Genomic DNA, 23259 nt, shown 5'->3' with positions numbered 1-23259 from the left:
TTTAGAATGCAATGGTTACTTTACAAACTTCCATTAATGCCAAAACCTTGCCTTGGAATGCTATTACCTATAAAAAACAATCCTACCCAGCAGTACTGTTACCATTTGCAAATGAAAGATTTGGTGAGGGGAAACAATAGAAGGAAAAAAAAAGCTTCTATTTGCAGCAACTGAAAGCAGACCAAATAAGTGAGCTGTAAGCAGCTTATCATTTTCTTCATATAAATATCTGTTGCTGCTGAACTGGAATAACTTACTATGAAGCTGCAGTAAAATAAGAATTAAAAGAATGATAAAGAAACCACCTGTAGGTCTCTAATTCTTCTGTCCTTACTTTCAGGCCAATAAGCAAGAAATCCTTCCTACAACATGTTGAAGAGCTTTGTACAAACAACAACCTAAAGTTTCAGGAAGAATTTTCGGTATGTTGCTAGCAGTTGTCACAACATCGCAAGACCTTCAGTTGTTTCATGTGTCACATTTCATGTCCATTTTAAGCAGGCAATGCCGTGAAGTACTCTGGCCTTGATAATCAATACACAATTACCAGGTTGGCTGTTTAAAAAGTAATATTACCTGATTTGGATTCTGCAGGGTACACTGCATCCTGATCAGAATTATTCACCAAAGTGTCAGCAATGAATGATCTTTACATTTCAGTCTTTGCAGGAACACAGTAGTTATGTTTTTGTGTATGTAGTGATGCATATATAGTTTAATTGAGAATGGTTTATGTAGGAGATTTCTACATACATACAGGTATCATAACAGTTTTAGAGATGTTCATTTTCCTGAATGGTGATGACCCCAAAAACACAGCTGGCATTTATTTTGTAAAATGTTCAGGGCACAGTTATACTGCCATGCAATTTAAAAATGTTTTTCTTTCATGGGTTTCAGAATAGACAGTTAAAATTTTATGCACAATTTTGCTTTTCTCTCCTTTACAACTAATAGGTCATATGTGTCATATTTTTGAGAGCAGCCTCCATCTTTTTGTCTCAGTATACAAACTCAGCAAGCTTGTGTTTCCTTTTGAAAAGAGACCAGTTTTCAAAATATACATCACATACATATGAAGTATATATACTTTCAAATACAAACCTCCAGAGTTTTCACCATTTTCATGAAATAGCATTTTTACGGCTATCAAATCTTTTTTCTCAACGATATCTTCTCTCCTTGTTATTTCAGAATTTTTATCATCATCAACATCATTTGTAACACATACAGTCATTTGCACTCACAAAAGTAATTTGTCAGTCTCCAGTAACTTTATTGTTTTGGATTTATAGATTTGCCATGCATTTCTTACCATTTGGATTAGCAAAAAGCCAATCAACAATTGGCTTTTCTTCTGCCAGATTATAATATTTCAGTCTCTGAGGGAAAACCAACAAAAGTGTGAAAAGATTAATGGCATTTCCTACAGCTTTTTTTGTTATGCTCCTTAGGTAAAATTGGTCTGGGTTTAATAATAAAAAGCACCATAAAATTCTCTGAGCAATAAAGTAAGGAGAACTTTTTCTTCCAAGGATGGAACTGTTATTTCACTTGAACAAGAGTGATTATGGTTTCATTATGCATGACTGAACAGATGAAAAGTTTTACTAGCAATAATATTTTCACATATTCATCACTGGAAAGCTTCCAAGATTAATTTTTTTAGATGTGACCTACATTGGGTTAGCCTTACAGTATTGCAATACCTTAAAAATTAAAGTAGACAAGTGTTTTATCAAATAGAAATGTCCATTTGAATCCATTTGAAATGTCATCAAATACAAATACAAATACAAATCAAGTAGCTGAATCTTTATATAACTAAACCATATAGTCAACTTACAGCCAACAGTTTCATTTGACATTTGGACTTCCATTTTGTTTCTCTCTGAACTTCAACTGCCATGTTTCAGAGTGTAGCAATGCCTTCCCAGATGGCTGGTTCAAGGGTAAGCAGAACTGCAGCGTCTGACTGTGATTATATCTAAAGAATACACAGTAACTTCCTTATCAGATTAATAATAGGATTGACAATGCACGTGAAATGACATCAGAAATTGCAATGCAAAGAAGCAAACAGGCAATGCACACAGCAAGCAAACAGACTCCAGGACCTGCTTTGTTTTCCATCTGAAAGCAAGGCTTTAGTTTGGCGTAAATGACTCAAGGCTCCTACAATGTGTGTAGCTCAGGCTCTAAACCCATGCACCATTATATTTAAAGCACATAGCCTGGTGCTGAGCTTGCTTGGGTTCTCTGGCTATCTGTCTACTAGTAATTTCAAGCATATCAGGAACTGGATGTGATCATATGATAATTTACTCCAATAAACCATTAGTATATTCTCTGCATTAAATTTGATCTGTTTCAGAAAGCAGTCCTCCTGGACTATTCCAAGGTATGTTTTGGTAGGTAAAATAGTCTAGAGATCATTTCCAATGGGCAGTTGATGGACAACAAACCTGTTTTAGAGTTTTGCCAGTGTAAAGTGTCTCTCTTCCTTTCACTTAGTCTTGGAATCCTGGGACATTCTTGGGCTCATCTAATTTACTAGACCTAGATGCTGTGCCTAGAGATCTCTGGGGATCAATCTTAGACCACATATTAACATGGCCTATGTGTAACATAATGATTAGGAATACAGACCTGAGAATGGATCTAGTTCCATATCTTATCAGAAAAGGCAAGTTTAAAGAAATCATACAGAGCCACAGTAACTGGTGGCACCACCTGGCTAATATTCAATCTTCCAGCTTTCCAGAGGATTTACATATCTCTCAATATCTGAGGCAGAAATACTTCTAAAACTGTTTTATGATAAAGTCTCTTCACAAATTAAAAGGTGAAATGCCTTTGAATGTCACCACAAAAGTACCATAAAAGTACACTAAACAAAGTTCATATAAATTATTTAAAAGCTTTATGAGTCCACAGAGAAATATGATTTATGTAACAAACTGATTTTGCACCTGGGAATCCTAATAGTCTTTCCCCAATTCTGAAAAAAAAATCATAGAGTGAAATCCATACCGATGCAGAAAATTGGTATAAGGCATTTAAGCACTTACTCAGATGTGGAAGCATCATTACAAAAGCAGTGTACTCTGATTCTGTTTTTCTTTTTTCTACAGAGTTCAGTACAGCAATATGACTTCTGTACTAGTTACTAGCAAGCTAAGACTCAGAGAAGTGAGGCAGATGAGGCAAGTAACAGTTCACATGATGTGCACTTGGTACGGAATCTCACAGCCCTTAAAATACCTGAAAAATACTATAGACATATAATCGATTTTCCTCTTTAATGGAAAATTCGAGGACAAATATTCTGAGAGACTTTCAGCTTTCTGAATGAGGAATTTTGGCAGCTCCATCCTTAGGAGTGTTTTACTGTTCTTATCAAATCCTGATAGAAATTCACAAAGTCACTCTGCTCTGAGAACAGGGATCTTTCTCTAGGTTTAGTCATAGGGCTGGGGATTTAGTTCTTTAAGGGATTACTGCAACTAAAGGTAGAGGCAGCTCAAAGATAGAAGAAATTTGCTTTGAGTATGGCAGAGGTTGATTCATTTTAAGAGGTTGACAAGATTTTAAAACACGGAGTGCTTTAAAGCAATGAGAAATATATTTTTCTGTAGTGTATTAAAGATCTAAATATTTAATTTTGCATTTATTTCAAGTCTATTAATCATGTTATTTAGTTACTTAATACAAGGATATAAAGTTAATGTAAGCGGTGCTTTATAAGATTTTAAATCCACAACTTTCATTTATGGGCAAATGGGCAAAATCATAGACTTTTTTTCATTGGCAAGCTCAGAAAGTGCTGAGTGCATGAATGGATGGTGAGGTAGACTGAGAACTGCCTGAATGATAGGTCTCAGAGGATTGTGACTAGTACCACAGAGTCTAGTTGGAGGCCTGTAAATCGCAATATTAGTCAGGGGTCAGTAATGTTTAACTTATTTGTCAATGACTTGATGAGGAGTGGCTGATATCACAGAGTGCTGTGCTGCCATTCAGAAGGATCTCGACAGGCTGGAGAGATGAGCAGAGGCAAACTTCTTGAAATTCAACAAAGGCTTTAGCAGGGTCCTGCAACTGGAGAGGAATAAATGCATACACCATACAGGTTAGGGGCTGATCTCCTGGAAAGCAACTCTGTGGAGAAGGACGTGGGGTCCTGGTGGCCTGGTGGCTGTTTGGCCACGAGTCAGCAGTGTGCCTTTGTGGCCAAGAAGGAATCCTGGGTTGCACTAGGACTAACATTGATAGCAGGCTGAAAGAGATGAGTTTTCTTTTCTACTCAGCCCTGGTGAGGGCAGATCTGTGCAATTTTTGGATCCTTGGTAGAAAAGGAACATGGATCTCCTGGAGTGAGTGCAGTGAAAAGCAACTAAAATGATGAAGGGACTGAATCTTCTCTCATATGAGGAACTGCTTGTTCAACTTCAAGATGAGAAGGCTCAGGGGGATCTGATCATGTAAGTATCTGAGGGGAGGATATCAAGAGGACATGGCCAGGCTCTTCTCAGCGGTGCCTAGTGCCAAGACAGGAGGCAAGAGGCACAAACTGAAACATTGGAAGTCCCATCTGAACATGAGAAAAGACTTCTTTTTTAAGCACTGGAACACGTGGCCCAGAGTCTCCTTCCCTGGAGATATTAAAAAGCTATCTGGACACAATCCTGTGTAACATGCCCTAGGGAACATTGCCAGAGCAGGAACATTGGACTAGATGATCTCCAAAAGTTCCTTTCAGTCTCAACCATTCTGTGAAAATATAGATAGAGAGACTTTGAAGGATGTTTGGGGTCTAGTCCCTTGTAAATTTTCAAAGGGAAATGAGCATCTAGTTACTCTCTGCAGTTCTTTCTCTAGTTCTTTCCCCATGGAAGTATGTCAGGAAGAGAAGTCAGGTCTCTTGTCTGAAAGTACTTTGCTTTCCATGTGTTTAGAAGCACTTGCAGTTATATCATTGAGGATATAATTATAGAAGTGAATAGTCCTCATGCCTCAGGGCGTGGGCTTTTTTATCAACTAGTGAAAGAAACAACTTTCTCATGGGATAATATTGCTCACAGTTCAATGGTTTTGAGCTCACTTTTATACCAGGCATTATCCATTGTAAGAGATAAGATAACAAATTTTATTAATCATTGATTTGGTTCATTCTGTCTATTTTTAAATTATTCAATTTTGATAATGCTTATATTAACTTATTCTTAATATCTGAAGACACTGAATAATACCGATGAAATATTTGAATTAACAATGAAAGAAACAATCATAGTATAAAAAAAAAAAAATCTGCTTTTTCCATTTTTCATTACCTATGATATTATCATATATTATCATTATCTATGCTGAATGTTTCTGGAGACCAAGCAGTGGATGTGAGCACAGTGAGGCAGTGAGTGGTGCCTTTCAGCAGTGACGACAGCAGCAGTGGGGCACTTCTACTGGTGCAGATTTTTACAAGCGCGCCATGCAGGCTCTTGATCATTGCTATGGAAAACGCAGAGCTAATGGTGGTGGCTTTGTTCAGAAATAGTGTTTCGTAGCTGAGAATTTGCTGTATCAAATAGTCTTGTGTTCTTTGTAGTTTCAATAGAAATAAACAGGAGAGATTACTTTTGGAGCAACCAACATATTTTCTGTATTAACAAGTCATGAAAACGTCCCTCCTCTCTTTCATTCAGCTTTGGAAATTGGTCATATCTATGTACAGAAACACTCCCATCAAATAAATTCCTCAGTGTGAGCGATTTATTCATTTTTGCCCTTAGTAACAGAACTAATGACCACTTATGAAACTGTGATACAACCAAAAATAACTCTTCCCACCCTTTTCATAATCAGGCCTGTGAATAATAACTAATTGCCAGTTGTCTCAATTAAATCCTCTTCAGTTCTCGTGCTGTGGCAAAAGCTCTCCCAAGCTACAGGAGTCAGGAAGATACATCATTCAAAAATAAGACTGAGTCAGTAAGGCATGGTTATCATGTATGTGAGTTCATGGAGAGACAGAAAAGAAGCACAAAAGGTGGTAAGCTGACTTTATCCAGACTTGCTAAGGTGAATGTTCACATATGCTTTAATTGTTCAACTTGACAGCATTTCTTGCAGTTCTTCGTATATTGTGGCTTGTGTAACTAGTGCTGACAGTGAAGTGCAACATGTTACAGAACTAAAGATGTTACATGTTACAGAACTACAGAATTTTCCCTCTTACTTGAGTGGTTATTTCAGGAGAAACAACTAAATACTATCAATTCCTCATATTTACTTCAGGCAAAAGTCAAAGGTGCATTAACAATTTTTTTTTTTCCTTTATAGGAACTTCCTAAGTTTCTTGAAGACCTTGCTTCAACTGATGCTGATCTGCCTTGGAACAGGTCTAAGAATCGTTTCCCAAACATTAAGCCATGTATGTGTGTTTAATAAATAACTCCTCCATTTTGTTCTCTGCCTTCGATAGTGCAGCAAATATTTTGAACACAACTGTATTTTTGTTTGATCATACAATCATATCTTCATTATGAAATAATTTTGTCAAGTCGGTCTTTCCACTGTTTTGTTTTTAAAGACAGCTTTATTTGCAAGTACCTTCCAACTTGCTCTCGCAAAGCTTTAACATGCAGGTGCAAGAAACTATAGCTTCAGTAGTTTCTTAGCTTTGTAATTCAACCCTTGTAGCAAACTCTTTAACATTCTTCCTGTTTTTTTTTCCCTTTAGTGAGAAGTTATTTTTTTTAACTATAAAATCCACATGTTTGTGCATTCAGCTACCACAGGAGCTTGGGTTTGCTTTCTTGTGGATATGTGTAAATGTGCTGCAGAGGTTTGGTAGAAGATCAGAGTGACTGTAGGATAACTTAAAAGCCAAGGCTAGATTTTATCACAAGAGACAGGAGTCTGTCTCTCTGTACTCAACACTGCTTCATTTTTCAGTTAATAAGACAAGAAATGTCATTATTATTTTAAGCATTAGCTGTGATGTGAGATGAGGAGCATGGCATTCCTTGGTTAATAATGCTACATTCTGTGCTATTAACTTTTCCCAACAGCTGTTCCTCCTATCCACTGCCTTATTCAAGATGAGTTCTAAATTACAGTCACTAAAGATTGATATTCATGACACAGTAAAATATAAACTGATGAGTTTCAAAAGTTTTTAACTTTTTATTCTGATTTTTTTTTAAATAAAAATTCAAAATTTGGAATGTTTCAGCAGTTACTTATTCACACATCACATCTTTCCTGTTTTTCATCATTTCTGAATGTACACTGCGGGCCCAAATCAGAAACTCTCAATCACTTGCCATTTAGTCTTCTTTGAAACAAACTTCTCTGTAATTGATGAGCTTGCCTTATGTAAAAAAAGTTTTGAAATCGCCAGGGTCTGGCTTGAATCTTTCATATGATGGAAAGACTGGCAGTTCCCTGATTCTTCTGTCTGACTTGTATGGAAGATGCCTTTGCCAGAACAGGATGGCTTAAAGAACATGGGCTACTTTTAGGTAGAGGATTCTCCCATACTCACATCACATTTTAGATTTTGGATTATTCACCATTTTGATATATATATATCAATATACACACAAATTTGGTTGGAACCAGGATGACTATAAAATAATGGAAATTCTTTAAATTGCCAAGTATCGTTATGTTAATAATAATGTTCCTGTCTAATTCATTTGTAATCTATGGACATTTGTTACCTAAATCAGTGTTTTCTTAATTAAACTTGTAGTTAAGTAGACTTTACTTCCATCATAGATAATAACAACAGAGTAAAGCTGATGCCTGATGCTGGTATTCCTGGATCTGACTACATTAATGCCAGCTATGTATCTGTAAGTAGAGAGTCTCTCACATTTTCACTATTTTTATTTTCTTGTACAAGAGTCAAAAAAGAACTTGCAAAAAGAACTGCATTATTTCATTTACTGCAGCTACTGTTTCTATGGTGTTGTAGTTAAAATATATTTCTCATTATCAACTTTCTTCCTATGCCTCACGTTTTCTAGTTGTGTTCTCAGTAAATTCTCTATCTATGCTTTTCTGTCTCCAGTCTTGTCTAATTCATTTTTCTTCTATTCATGCTCGAAGTGTAACTCATAATTGTGCATTTATTCTGTTGTAGCACTGGATGGTGGTTTCAAGCGAGGTCAAGACTTGATTTGCACAAAGTGCAATTTAAACATGTAGCAAGACATGCAGATGGTAGTCTAAACAGTTGACACAACAGCAAGCAGAAATAGTTATTTCCAGGTGACTAAGAGATGTTCACAGGGAATCAGTTAGAGAGCCGAGAATGGATGTCTTATCTCAACAGCATCCTCCTTTCTCATTAGCAAAAGTGTGGAATTTCCTGATTCTGACAAGTAGCAGAACGAAAGAGCCATGATGCCTTGTTACTTGGGTGCTTGGCTGTGGAACACACAGCCACTGAGGAGACCAGAATGAGCCTGGCCTTGTCTTTAACTTCCTTGTCATAAACATGCCACAGAACAGGCAATGCAAATAGCAACTTCCAAAAAACTGTAGCAGATGCCAGCTGCAGAAAGTATATACTGCTGAGATTTTGTGTCTTTACATATAAACATCTCAGTTTAGATCAGTGTTCTTCAGCAAATAGACCCATTTCTCAGGGCTAAATCTTTACCCTTTGTATGCTCTCACTTTATGTATTTGTGGATTTGTAAATATATAAATGCACATAGGTGTAAATATACGTGTGTGTATTTACTTACCTCTTTATACAGGTGTAGATGTATAAAGATGGGGAATGAGAGATTGTGTATATACTTTTAACAAATGGGAAATTTGATGCTATTTTAATTTTTACTTTTAAACAAGAAATAATCAGTAACTGAACTATGCATTTTGCATACCTGAACTTCAGCTCCCCAGCTCACTCTTAAAGTAGGGAGGATTAACATAGTTTCCCACTGCCACCTGTTCTGTATATTACAGATGGAATAAGTAAGAGGCAGCTGTGAATTATAGGGCTATAATTCCAATAAGGAGCTTCGAAGGTACTATAAACCACTGTGTCAATTTTTTTGAGCAATAAACTGGACTATGTGATAACTCAGACTGCTGGCTGTACAGCCATAAGCTTATTGTTATCACTGCTACTGCTGTTGTAAATATTCTGCAGGGTATGTTTGGATTGAGAGAACAGATCCATGAGAACCATGCTCGGCTCAGCATTTAGACAGATTTTTCAGCTTCCTTTCCTCAATTTATCAAAGAACTAAACTACAGAAGCCAACACTGAAAAAAAAAAAAAACAACAAAAAACTCTCAGCCTCTAAAGACAGTTTCTTGAAGACCTTTATCTGAGATCACTTTTTTTTGAGTAAGCTCCAACTTCATTGTAGAACAGATGATGGCTGGATATCCAGGCCCAAAGGGTTGTTGTAAATGGAGTTAAATCCAAATTGCAGCTGATCACAAATGGTACTTCCCAGGGCTTGGTGTTGGGAACAATTTTATTTAATTTATTTACCAATTACATTGATGAGGAATGGAGTGCACCCTCAGCATATTTGCAGGTGACACCATGTTGGTTGGAAATGTTGGTCTGTTTGAGAGCAATGGAAATGTTGATCTGTGCAGCAGAATTAGGATAGTAATGTCCAATCACACGACATTCAACAAACTTCAGTGCTAGGTGCTGCACTTGGATCTTAACAACGCCATGCAGAAGTATAGGTTTGAGAAAGAGTGGCTGGAAAGTTGCCCAGTGGGAAAGGACCTGTGGATGCTGGTCAACATCCAGCTGAATGTGAGGCAGTAGTGTGGCCAGGAGTCCAGGAAGGCCAGTGGCATCCTGGCTTGCATCAGAAATAGGATAGCCAGCAGGACTAGGGAAGTGATTGTCCCTCTCTGCTTGGCACTGGTAGGAATGCAGCTAGAGTACTGTGTTCAGTTTTGGGCCCCTCACTATAAGAAGAACATGAAGTTACTCAGGTGTGTGCAGAGAACAGCGATGAAGCTGGTGAAAAGACTAGAAAACAAGACATCTGAGGAGCAGATGAGAGAACTAAGGTTGTTTAGTCTGGAGCAGAAAAGGGTAAGGGGAGACCTCATTGCACTCTACAACTACCTGAAAGGAAGGTGCAGCGAGGGTGGATGTTTATTCTCAGGTAACAAGTCACAGAACTTGAGGAAATGGCTTCAACATGCCACTTAGGTTTAGCCTTTCGTATTAGGTGGATGGTTTAACTTAATGATCTTAAAAGTATTTTCCAATCTGAATTATTTTAGGATTCTATTCTATGATTCTTGAGGATCACTGGAAGGACAAGGTCATCAATGTTGCGTGTAGTTTGCACTCGCCCTCACACTGCTTCTCAGTTGTTTCTTTCACCCTGCTTCTCCTTGGCACTATTTTAATTATACTTTGCTGGCCTTCTCCTGATAAATTTCTTTGTGAGTGGATCTGCATTAAGACTAATATGACAACTTAGATATTTATGAATGACAACTCCTGACCTGATGTCCCTTCAATTTCTTTGCTAAAAGAATGTCTAGTAGGATTGCATTTCCCAAACCTTATTAGAACATTGGTTCATGACTGATCTATTCAGTGGAAAAAATGCTTTGCATCCTTAGGTTTCCATGGCCATCTGCCAGAACTACACCGATTACTTTAGTACATCTGAAAAGGTTCTAGCCTTAGGCTTTATAGCTACTGACACGAGTCACATGCAAACTCTTTTTTCCCTTGCCACTTATTATGTATTAAATATTTTCTTTTTCTTAGGGATACTTATGTCCAAATGAATTTATTGCAACTCAGGGACCGTTACCAGGGACAGTGGGTGATTTCTGGAGAATGGTGTGGGAGACTAGAGCAAAAACTTTAGTGATGCTTACACAATGTTTTGAAAAAGGACGGGTAAGTTACCAATGTACAGCATTTTATATAATAGAAAAGTCTGTATGTAGTTGCTGCAAAATTTACAGCATAATGATTGTTAATTAGTAATCACTTCCCTGCAGATAAGATGCCATCAGTACTGGCCAGAAGACAATAAACCAGTGACTGTGTTTGGGGATATAGTAATTACTAAATTGGTGGAAGATATTCAAATAGACTGGACCATCAGAGATCTAAAAATTGAAAGGGTAAGTTGCACCTGGAAGCTAATTGAATAAAATACACTCAACAACTCAACATTAGAGATATTCCAATCCAAAATGCAGCTACCCCACATTATCTTTTAATCTTTTAATGTGCGCACATTATATTGGCTGGTTTTCCTGAGCATTTTGTTTTCACTCCTGTTTGTTTTTTTTTTCTTCTGAGAATTTCTTCCAGGTTCTATCACAAAGAACTCAGATATGTGGCCAACATGCTATGAAGAGCCTATCGAGGTTACTGAACCTCTGGTCTTGTGGGAGGTGCAATTTCTATTTGGACACCTCAGTTGTCTCTTCTAGAAAGGAGTAATCCTAACCATTCTGTTACCAGACAAATCCCTTTGAATGTGTCCCTCTCAGATTAAAGGGCATGCTTGGCTGTAGTGCAGCTGTTTTGCATTGTACCACCAGCCATATTGGCCTCCACCCCCAGGAAATTCACCCAATATAAATGAGAATCATCAGTATTACTCCCACTCTTTGTTCTGGGAATGGAGGTGGCGCAGTACAGCTTACGTGTTCATCTTTCTCATGATCCACAACTATAGTTTCCACACTTTGGAAGTGTGGCATTAAGTCAGACCAGGAGGTGGACTTGGAAAGGAATCTGAACATAATGACCCAAGATGAAGTCAGCCTTCTTTTGCAGAACACTGACACACTGTATGTAGTGCAGTCACATCCTAGGACCCAAATTCTGCTATCCGAGTATGAAGATGCATTAACATCCTGTGGCTTGTGCGTATTGCAAAAGAAACAAGCACTTAGGGGGTTGTTTCAGTTGCCAGCCCTGTAAGGTTATGCATGAAGTTCAAGTCAACTGAGTGCTTTAAAATGACTGAGAGAAGGATTGTTTTTATTTGTTTTTGTTTTTCCCCAGCTAAAATAAGACACAGTGTACACAAAATTAAAAAGGGCTGTTTTGAGTAAAAATGCATGTCAGCAAAATGCAAAGTCACATATTAGTGAGGGTGAGTTGGATAGAAAACAAGAAAATTTAAGCTGAGTTGACTAAATACACTGCTTACAATAGCTGAAATATCCCCCATGAGAGCATACCATTTAATGTGCTGTACTTCTGTCTTTAAGATTGCACTTTACCTTTCATCTAAATTGATGGATTCTTAATCATTTTCCAGTGCAGGTAAAATATATGCCAAATAATTCATATTTATTGCCATATTGCATTCAAAAACATTTCTTCTTTTTTTTTTTTTATCTATCAATTTCAATAATACAGCAAATCAGTTTCTACATGTAATTATTTACAATTTCTCAGTGGTTTTTTTTTTGTTTTTTTTTTTTTTTCAATATGAGAAGATCAAATAGTTGGTTCAAAACAAAATGAGCTAGTTCATTACGATAGAAGTTGAAACTCATTTCTGCAAAATACTGTGAATGCTAAAAATTGAAAGAATTTCAAAAACTCTGGAGAAAGTAATGAATGAAAATTCTGCTGAGTATTATCAAATTTTTAGGTACTGTCTGTGACTGAGGTGATTCATGACTTGCAAACTACTAGGAATGGGAAGGATATACTATGGAATTGCAGTTGCACTGTCATCTCGTATGATTTCCACTAAGATTTTCCTTGATTCCTGTTGGAAATGCGATAGTGGGTTAGATAGGGTTTGACCTGATCCAGTGCTTTTATTGTTATGTCCTTCATGGTTAATATAGATACCAGATCATAAACAGCTGTTCTTGTTGAGTTACTATTGCTGTTGCTCTGATTGAGAAGGCACCAAATACTTAGAAAATATATTTGTGTTTACCAGTGTATTTGTTTGCCTTAACTGTGATAGACCAGTATTAGAATAGTTGCTTTCCCCTAAATAAATTTGGCAACCCAGTTCAGTGAAGTTCCAGACAAGCTCTAGAAGTATCAAAATGTAAGCCACAAATTATACCTGTACAATAATTTAAGTCAAATAGAGAGGACTGCGGAAATCTTTAATACTTCTTGAAAGATGAATTTGATGCCATCTTTATCAAAAAACTTGTCATAAGATCTGTGCACAAGAAATTACTCCTAGATACAAGAACCACTTTTGAGTATGGTGCTGTGACTATTTTACAGCACGGAGACTGCATGATGGTACGGCAGTGTAACTTTACTTCGTGGCCAGAACATGGAGTCCCTGAAACTACTGCACCAATTATCCACTTTGTAAAACTTATCCGTGCAAGTCGAGCACATGATAATACGCCGATGGTGGTTCACTGCAGGTAAGTATATTCATGAAATCATTACTTAGTATCTTGTCATTCTGATCTATATATTAAATATATAGATTTATATATATATAGGTCTATATATTAAAGCTCAGGGACACTGAACGAAATCTGAGTACTTGAGCGTGGCTCTATTATGGATAGTATGAAGTCTTCTCCATTAGGGTTCCTTGAGCCTTAATCAGAGGTAAAACACCCAAGTAGGCCTGTTCTTCCATCCTCTGAAATCCCATTGAGATATCAGTGGATGTTCTTATGGACAGCCTAATCTAGTGGGTGAAAATCCTGCCTATGGCAGGGGTGCTGGAACTAGGTGACCTTTAGGGTCCCTTCCAAACCAAGCCATTCTGTAACTCTGTGTTTATAGCTCTGAAAAATTAATGCCTAAGTATTGCATTTAGTATCTACATATCATTATCACGAGGAAGAAACTATTTGGGTACCATAGAGAATGACATATATGTATAGAGTATTGCATATGCTGGATTTCAAACTTGGATGCCTGTAAACATTTAAAATTTATATTTAGGCTCTTAAAAAAAAGTGTTGGTGGTTAGAAGTGTTCAGCTCTGAACGGAAAGGTCTGGGCTTGACTGCCTCATTCTCAGTGTGAGCAAGGAAATGTGTGGACAGGAAAGCTAGGCCTGTTGTCACAAACCCTGTCTTTCTCCAGTGAGTTTATTACAAACTAGGATAGTTTTTATTTGTCCTCCATGTCCTACAGATGCCTTCCACAATGGATGGTAAAACCTGGTAAAATTTTATTTGACATTGTTGTCCTTGACTATTTGGCATTTTCCTCTATTGCAGGGGACAGAGAGACTGTTATAGGAAACAACTTATATGCTGAGGTCACTTATATGCTTTGGGCCATTTTACAATGAATCCCATCCACTTTTCTCAACACAGATAAATGAAGGGGCCAACATGGGCAAGATGCTCTGCCCATGCTCCTGATGATTATGAAGAGGCATGTTTTCTCATATCCAGAAAACTCTTTCATTATATTCCGCTTCTAGATCCTGAAGGTTCTTCATAGTTTTGCTATACGTTACCTGATTACCTCCATAATATACTCTGTATTTAATAATTACTTGCAGAAAAGACTGACAGTGATTTTAAGAAAATCCTGTTCATTCTCAAGCCCTTGATTAAAACAACACTAGCTACCAGTGTGTGCTGTGCATTTATCCTCATTTTAAAATTTTATTTTAAATGTTTTGCTAGCTCTTGTGTTGGGTTTCCTCAATTAGAAAAAACATCGCAGAATCCAGATGTGATTTCAAACAATCTTGTGATTTCCTTTTTTTAATCAGTGAAATTTAGAAAATTCAAAGGGAAGTTGTAGGGTTGTGTTTCCTCTTCTGTGGATTCGTTTAGTTAAATCCCACTTTCCCATAGAACTCCTTGTAAAATCAAAGTCAGAACATGATTTCACTTTATCTCCTTCACTTTATCTGAGGAGACATACACACAAAACTGGTGCAAAATCTTTCATTTTTTCCCCACTGTTTTCTTCTCATAATCAGTGTACTTTAATAACCAATATTTTCTGAAGAGATATTTTGTTTAAAAAAAAAAGAATAAAAACTCATCTTGTGCATTATGTTTGCAGTGCTGGTGTTGGAAGAACAGGTGTTTATATTGCTCTCGACCATTTAACACAACATATAAATGACCACGATTTTGTGGATATCTATGGCCTTGTAGCTGAGTTAAGAAGTGAAAGAATGTGCATGGTCCAGAATCTGGTAAGATGTAACAGTGTATTTAAATTCTGTTTTCCCGATGTTAAAAATTAAATTGTTGATATTCTGATCTAAAAAAAATAGTCTAGAAATCAAATACAATTCAGCTTAATTTTCTATTAATTCCTGCTTCTATCTGGATTATAAATGTATGCTTTTGTATCTTTTTAATTAGATTTTGGCCAGCAAAGTATTGCCTAGTGCAGAAATGAGTGCTGAAATGCTCAGATTTTAGAACCTTAATCATTATTTCCTAAACTCTCAGAAAGTTCAAGTTTTGAGTGATGTACAAGTGTTGAATAAAACACAGCTTCATAAATTACTTCAAATAAAATAACACATTTGGACAGAATTCAGCACAGACTTGACAGTTTGTAAAATTAAGGCAATGTTTGTTGGATCTGGAAGAAAAAAAAAAAGGATTTATGACATTCTTATTATTAAGTATGGAGGATCTGCTAGTGAGGAAGGCTTCTACTGTGCTAGGATATCTGGGTATTTGTCAAGGAATAACAGCAGAATTTAAAGATGTTCTTAAATGCCCAGTGGAATGGCAATCCAACTGTATTTGCATGAGGCGTTTTGCATAAGCATCCTGCAGGCCATTTCTAACCCAAGGCTGCTGCTTGAAATTTTTTACTCTACTGCATGACTTTCCAATATACCGTGACTTTCTGTATATTAGCTTCAAAATCCTGTGACAGCTTGCTCTCTGTCCAGGTCATCTCTAACTCATGTTTGCAGACTACAAAATGCATATCAGCACTAAAACTTGCTACAGGAGAACTGAACCTTGTAAAGTTTTATGGCAGATTCAGTAGTCAGGCTATTCTGACAGCTCTGTTATAAAACACTGTTTAGTAATCTATATTTCAGATTTTATGTGATCAGCATAGAAGATGTGGAGAGAGAAGCCTGAGGAACTCATCTTCAGAACTCAGTTTAGAAATCCCTCAATGAAATTGTCTGTAGGATCTATGAGTAGAATAAAAAATCAGTTGCTGTCAGACCTATTTTTTTCCTTGATTATAACTTAAAAATAATTTTCCTTTGCTAGCAATCATTGTCTGAGCACAGAACGGCCTATATTTGTGCAAAGAAACATCTCGGCAGTTACCACACTCCTCACAAAAAGCTGCATGCAAGTCCTCTATGGGGAATGACCTGAAACACACTGGGAATTATTTGGTGGGGATCAAAACTGTGCAAGAAACTTTAAATGTTTTGAGGATGATCAACTTCCACCATCTTGCAGTGCCCCCACTGATTAATTCACAACTTTTGAGATATAATCTCAGTCTCCATACCTATCTGGTTTTATTCTTTTATTTCATTATTTATTTCATTCTGGCTTTGCCTTCTTTTATTTTCTCTTTTCAGCAGTTATTACCCACAGTTGTCATTGGTGGTGTCAAAGTAACTTTAGTTGCCCATCCTTGGCATTACAGTCTATTAAAAGTCATGCTACAGTACAAGAAGTATCACAGAAAACAGTGTGGGTTTTTCACGGGTTGCAATGGTGCATCGTAGAACACATAGATTTACTTGAACTTTTGCATTTGAGTGCACCCTGCTGGTTCTCTCTATGTTATAAAGAGGGAAATTCTTTGTTCAGTTTCTTCAGTCTACCTAGCAACAAAAAGTAATCAAACGCATCTTCATAGATCACACCTTTACAGAAAAATATGGCACAGCTGTTGTTCTCAGACATTATAATTTCATACTTTTACTAGCCATAGCAATTAACATCTTTTGACAAATGTTAACACCTTATACCTTGTGATGCATGAAATCAGCCCAGGCATATATGATATCATCAAAGTATTGAGATGACTAAGTTAAATTGCAGTTACTTTCGTAACACCTGAACACTATACAAAAAATCCAGAAGTATTTTTGTTTATTTTTGTTTCATAAGTACTTTTTTTTTTCTTTCTAATGAAATGTCTTGAAATTCACATCTTTGCAGGCACAATATATCTTTTTGCATCAGTGTGTCCTGGATCTGCTGACAAGCAGGGGAAGTAGCCAACCAATATGTTTTGTAAATTATTCAGCACTTCAAAAGATGGACTCTCTGGATGCCATGGAAGGTAAGCAGATACAAATTATCTCAGAATTGTTTTTTCACAGCAGGTGAATTGACTTGTCCAGTCTAAGAAGCAAAGAGAAATAGTCTGACATTTTCTGGCTTCAGAAGAATAAAGGTGTATCATTTTGCTCTCCTTAAGCTTCCCTTGTGGTAACAGCCATTGCTCAAGCCTTCCACCCTTTTGCCCCCTTTGAGATCTCACTTCAGCCAAAACAGTTATCTGCCATTAGGTACTGCCTGTTTACAAAGTAGGTTAAAGTAATATATCTGTTTCTTTTGTAGGTGATGTGGAGCTTGAATGGGAAGAAACTACCATGTAAATACTAAGACTAAATATTCAAGAAGAGATTTTGAAAGTCAAAGTCATATTTTTCTAAGCAAAAGGGCCAAAGTACACTCCCCTATTTTGATGATTAAAACAGACACAACTGATTGAAACAGCTTTTCTTCTATCAATGTGCCTTCATAAATATGTTATTTTATTCAGATCACTGAGCAATAATGCTATGAAGTACTTTTGCACAGACTGCACTTCTGCTGTTACATGAGTACTACAGTCAATATGTACGTATTTAAATAGAAAGTGTTTGAACATATTCTTTTTTTTCCATTTATCTTCGTAAATGAGGAAAAATGAGCCAAATAAGATGTCAAAAAAAAAAAAAAAAGAAAAGTATTCCTAGTGAACTTATTTTTGTGTGAATTTGCTGTGTTCATTGCATTTTCGTTTTAAGTAAAAGCTACACTTTCTTGAATCATTCTTGCTAGACTGGTTTTAATGTTGCTGTCAGTTCCTGCAGATCAGTTCCATTACCATCACGATGATCTTTACCTAAATCTGCATTCTTATGTTTTGAATCTTTTTTTATGAGTGGTAACATATCAGCTGATGATCCTGAACAGCTGAAGAGTCACCTTCTGACATGTGGAGGATTATTCAGCTTTTACACAGCACACAGTAGCTCTTCAGGGACACTTGGGGCTATTTAAGACAACTTATAGTTGGTGGATTGGGTTTTTTTAAATGTACAATGGTTGACTGCAAATGTTCAACACAGAAGAAAGTATTTTACATTCCTCTTACTTTTAAATACAGATAACGACAAAAAAACCCCAACAACTAAACAACTAAAAATTTACTACCTATCTGTAGTAGGCAAATGGGCTAGTAGCACCTATTCTAGTGTGTGTTAGATTGACTTGAGTTAATGAATGTTTATAATTCATTCACATCTTTAGTGTTCAGTATTTTAAAAGGAAACTCTGCATTTAATATTTTTTATAATGCAGCATCATCAAGTAAAAAAAAAAAATAAATTCCCTTTTCAGGTTTGGTGAATCACTGTAGAGGTGAAGAAGTACAGGAAGTAATGTTAGGGGATTTAATGAAAATTATCTTCCACTGATTATTGTTATCAGAGAGAGATCTGAAACAGAAATGAGAGAAGCAAAAGCCAACCAAAAACTGCTGAGTATGAAGACTACAGTGAGAATTAAACTCTGCACCTTGGTTTACAGGGAAGTATTTAGATGATATTATTAGGTAGGGAGACTGTCATCTCCTTTTTTTTCTCTGTGTAAATAAATATACCATTGGAATAAGGCTGTGACCTTAATTTAAGATGGAAAACATAAACGCAGGGAGACTTTGCTATTTCCATTGTATATTCTGTTTGACAGATAAAATCCGTAGCCTTGTGGAGGCATCAAATGCAGGAAAATCAGACAAACTTCTTTAGAAACTAGGAAGGTGTGTTTGTGTGTTTGTGTGCACACAACTGTAAATGAAAGCTTTCCATATCTTTGACTGTACCTACCAGACAGAAAACACTGTACAGCACGTAACCTGATATTTATTCATAAGTGAACGGCAGAAGGTGTTTGATGTCTTTTTAGAATCTGGCAAGGATGGTGCAGATTATAAATCAGTGAGGACCTTTTCAGCAGAAAGTGCCAAATACCTTAAATGAAAATCAAAAGGCAGTATTTGAGGAGATGAAAATGCTCTACGAAGATATTTTGGGCGATCTGTCTTTGATGAAGACTGACGGTATTGCAAACATCACCTGTCAAGCTAAAAGGAAAACAATGCCTTTTAAAGCTGAGTAGAGGGAGAGAGAGGTGATGTCCACAGCTGTTCAAGTCTCTGGCAAAGCATTCGGTAGAGCTCTAGTTACATTTGGTTCATATGAAACATGTGTTCTTCATTTATTATACACATACTTTAAAGTATTCTGACAAATTACTTATAGGGGCTTACAGATGTTTTTCATGATTTGTATTTGTACTTGGTAGCAGTACATGTAGCACTGTGATAAATTGACATTATAAAGTCATAATCTTGTCTAATCTTCTGTCCATGACAGTGGTATATACATATGTGTGTCGTTACTCTTTTGTTGTTGAGAAAAGCAAAGTAGCCTCTTGCAACTTACAGTGCAACTCCAGAAGTTCAAAACGTGCTTGAATGTTTTCTGTTTCATCGAATATTTATCACAAAGACTCTTACATCTTCCTATGGGGGACCTGCTTGTAGTCAAACTCAATTCATTAGCATATCTGACATCTTAGTAAGATGTTAGAATACGTATCTTTGTTCTGTAGGTCAAATAAAAAAAAAAAAAAGGAATTTAATTAAAATAACTTATTATACGTAGTAGCAATCTGATACATGCTACCTTGATATATTTTGCATTAAGAATAAAAGCCAAAAGTCAGCATAAGCTGGCTCCAATTCCCAGGACACACAGCAAGGGAAAAAAAGACACTCCGAGCTATTCTCTTTGAGAACCATTTTTCAGTACAAATAGAGCAGCAGTTCACTGACCTCCTCACTTGCCCACCAATGATTTACAGGGACAAGGGAGCATCCCTCAGACCTCTATCCAGTCATGAAGAAAAAGATTCTGTAGTCTCTTGTCTTCCAGCTCTTTCCTTTTACAGCAGCTCCTGTTTTGGTTCTACTGGTGGAACCAAGAGATGAGCAGAATGTATCCAATTGCTATTTTAAGAATATATATATATATATATCATTTGTCACTTAAATTTTTATAAATTAATGGATTCGGTGTAGCAAGAATACAATCTATCAAAAGCAGAGACTGAACGAAGAATGAATAAGAACTGGGGAATACCCAAATTTTACAGAAAGATTGGAATTACGCTTAAATCAGGTCACGTTTTATTAAATTATTCAGTATATTTCTATAAAAATTGGCATATATATAGATTCATACAGCCCCTCTGTAGCCAGTTCTGTTGTATGTCTTCAGAAGAGACTACTGTCAGTGCCCTTTACCACAGATCTCCTCTTTTTACAAAAGTAATAGAGCAGCAGCACATTACAGTCATGTTAAATTTGAAGCATTTTTTAAACCGTTACAAGAGCTGATAAAAATAATCCATTTGCCTATTTAGTGCATATCAGAAGCTATTCAGCAATTTAATTTCCTAACATTGCATGAAAGATCAATCTTGTGTGCCATCTGTGTATTCCTATATTACAGAGTATGCTTATATGCAGTAATTAAGAAAAAAGCTGCAAAGAGTAATGAATTAATCATATTTCACACTGAGGTCGTGTATGATAGTGAGCTTCCCTGTTTACATCCAGAGATGTAAAATGTCTCCTAGATTTGGAAATTATGCTTCAGTTTGTCAGAGAATGAAACAAACCTTTGCAAACACAAACCATTTTTTCATGCCAGAATCACACTGCACAACTAGTGTCTGCTTCGTCAAAGTTAACCTTAGAAGTGCCTTAATGCATATTACTTACTATTTGCAAAGCATGTTCAGAACCAAGCCTGGAAATACGGGAATGGAACTGAAGACAAAAAGGAACAGAAGAGTGCTGATCAATCTACAAGCATATCTGATAAAGTCTTAACTACTGTAATAGAACTATCTTCCAACAAAAGAGGTACTTAAATGGAGTTACCATCCAGTAAACTAAAAAAAATAAACGTCCACAGTATATATCACTAATTTTATGATTGATAGAAAATCAGATTAAAACTTAAGCTTACGAAATCTAGGTCAAAATATCAATTTCATGGAGTCACAATTTTAACAACTGCAGTTACAGCACAAAATGGTCTCATGGTTGTTTCCAAGTGAGTTTTCATGGCATCCAAGAAGCAGAGAGCAAACACCGTTCAGCTACTGATTTATGCTACTCAATTTATTTTGAAATAAATATTGAAGTCCCAGTATATGTTTTTCCTAGGTGGAAAAACATGTCTTGCTGCCTCTTCCAAAAAAGATATTTCCAATACTTTATCTTCATAAACAATGGGCTATTGACCATTCCTCTAATCTAGATATAAAGTTGTTTTTAATTGGAAACAATTTGACTTCTAGCAGAGTAATTCAGCTATGTGTTTATCACTGTGTATAGAAGGTTGTGCTGACATGTGGTGCATTTCTAAAACTGGTACCTCATACCTGGTTGATAATTGTATTTCACCAGGACAACTGAGATCTTACTGATTTCACACTGAGCAGAGTTTAGAACATTCAAACTGAAGCTTGACAGTGTCTGGTGCAGGCACCAAGATCTGGGTTTTGTGTACTGCTCTTATTCAATTAGGCCAAAACCGCCAAGAGATTCAAAACTCAATGCCCTGTGAGGTCAGTGAGCAGAAGGCATTTTCTCTGAAAACATTTTGACAGAAAGTTAAATGTGTGAACAAGTTAAAGTTTCAATAATACCTGTTTCAGAGTATGTGTTGCACTGAACATATATCATCATCTATCCATGGAAATAAATGATAGAAACAAATTCAAATTGATTTATTCTTTTAAGATCTATGGAAAGAATTCAATTAGCTCTCAGTTTTAGGGGATATACATACGTTAATAGTGAATTCAGGACATACGTGTGGTTAAAATACATGTGTGTTCAGCGTTAAAAATCTTGCAATGCAATGAGTGACATGGACTGTAGCTGGAAACCACTGACACATAGTTTTAGACATGTCTTTGCCATTTTTAATTTTGAGGAACTGAGTCAAAGAAAATAGACTGAAACTGGTCCTCTGCTTCACCACTTTTGTATGACTGTTGGGTCACCATTCTAAGTATGATGCTAAAAAGACAAGACCTCCTGATATTGTTCTCCATGTTTTGTTCTGTTTTCTAATGCTGTGTTGATCATCTATATGTGACTATGTCCAAAGGAACTGTAAACAGAAATGTCATTCATCTGATGTCAGGTGCTACTGGCATGATCTATATCCATATGTCATTCCCAGGTAAGCAGTGTAATGGTCTCACTTCAATTCCCTGCCCTCTAAGTTGATGTACAGCTGACATCATGGAATCTCAGCTACATTTTTGCACTGACCCTTCCCCATATAACTTTTTCTTCCCTTCCCTTTGGCTACAGTTATGAGCTATGTGACAAGTGCAAGCACACGTTAGTGCTATCTCAGAACTAAATGATGGTATCAATTGCATGTTTAAACAGGATAGGCACAGTGTGCATGGTACACTGACTTCCTATCCAGAAGTTCCCCCTACTGCTGTTACAAAATGTGGTATAAATTTTAGCACTGTTCATTATTCAGTGTCAGTCAGCTGAAGACAGCAAGACGGATCCTGTGTTTGATATTTTGCATGGCAGTTCTATTTTCCCAATAACTTTTCCCAAATGATGCTGAACTAATTACTTATTTTAATTACTTTTTTCCCCAGCTCCCTTATTCTGTAGGGCCATTCTCAGATTCAACTGTGTAAAGAAAACTTAAAATCAATGGCTTTTCTGCAAGGAATAACAATGTCTACGGTACATTTCACAGATCCCACTTCCCTGGGCAGTCTGGGATGCAGTTGAGCCTCTATATTTCAGTTGAAAGACAATGTTTAGAAGGTTTTTGTTATATATGGATCATCTTACTCTGCTTGTTGATTGGTGTTACCAGGGTGATCTTTTTGTAGGATGACAGCTGCACACAGCTATCCACTATAATCATGAACAAACCATTCCAGCACTCCTCATAGTCAATAATGAGCCAAAGGACG

At 36.5% G+C, this 23259-nt stretch overlaps 1 protein-coding gene across 3 annotated transcripts in view; it reads left to right on the top strand.

The window, feature by feature from the left end:
- The window catches only part of PTPRQ (protein tyrosine phosphatase receptor type Q), a 122293-nt gene extending 102434 nt beyond the window's left edge, over positions 1 to 19859 (top strand). Inside the window, exons 54-62 of one of the 3 annotated variants that reach the window (XM_052669064.1) lie at positions 341 to 422; positions 6340 to 6430; positions 7783 to 7859; positions 10781 to 10915; positions 11020 to 11145; positions 13241 to 13389; positions 15011 to 15146; positions 17113 to 17236; positions 17518 to 19859. In XM_052669064.1, coding sequence (XP_052525024.1) covers positions 341 to 422; positions 6340 to 6430; positions 7783 to 7859; positions 10781 to 10915; positions 11020 to 11145; positions 13241 to 13389; positions 15011 to 15146; positions 17113 to 17236; positions 17518 to 17555 — 958 coding nt within the window. In that variant the 3' untranslated portion in view covers positions 17556 to 19859. Of the gene's footprint in view, positions 1 to 340; positions 423 to 6339; positions 6431 to 7782; positions 7860 to 10780; positions 10916 to 11002; positions 11146 to 13240; positions 13390 to 15010; positions 15147 to 17112; positions 17237 to 17517 lie in introns of those variants that run through there. The other 2 variants (XM_052669065.1, XM_052669066.1) reach the window with 2 other exon arrangements.
- Positions 19860 to 23259: the final 3400 nt, after the last annotated feature.

Source organism: Tympanuchus pallidicinctus, unplaced genomic scaffold (assembly GCF_026119805.1).
Source record: "Tympanuchus pallidicinctus isolate F22 unplaced genomic scaffold, pur_lepc_1.0 scaffold8, whole genome shotgun sequence".
In the NCBI taxonomy this organism is placed as follows: Eukaryota; Metazoa; Chordata; class Aves; order Galliformes; family Phasianidae; genus Tympanuchus; species Tympanuchus pallidicinctus.
The sequence above is the reverse complement of the archived record's forward strand: the minus strand, read 5'-3'. Positions and strand labels throughout refer to the sequence as shown.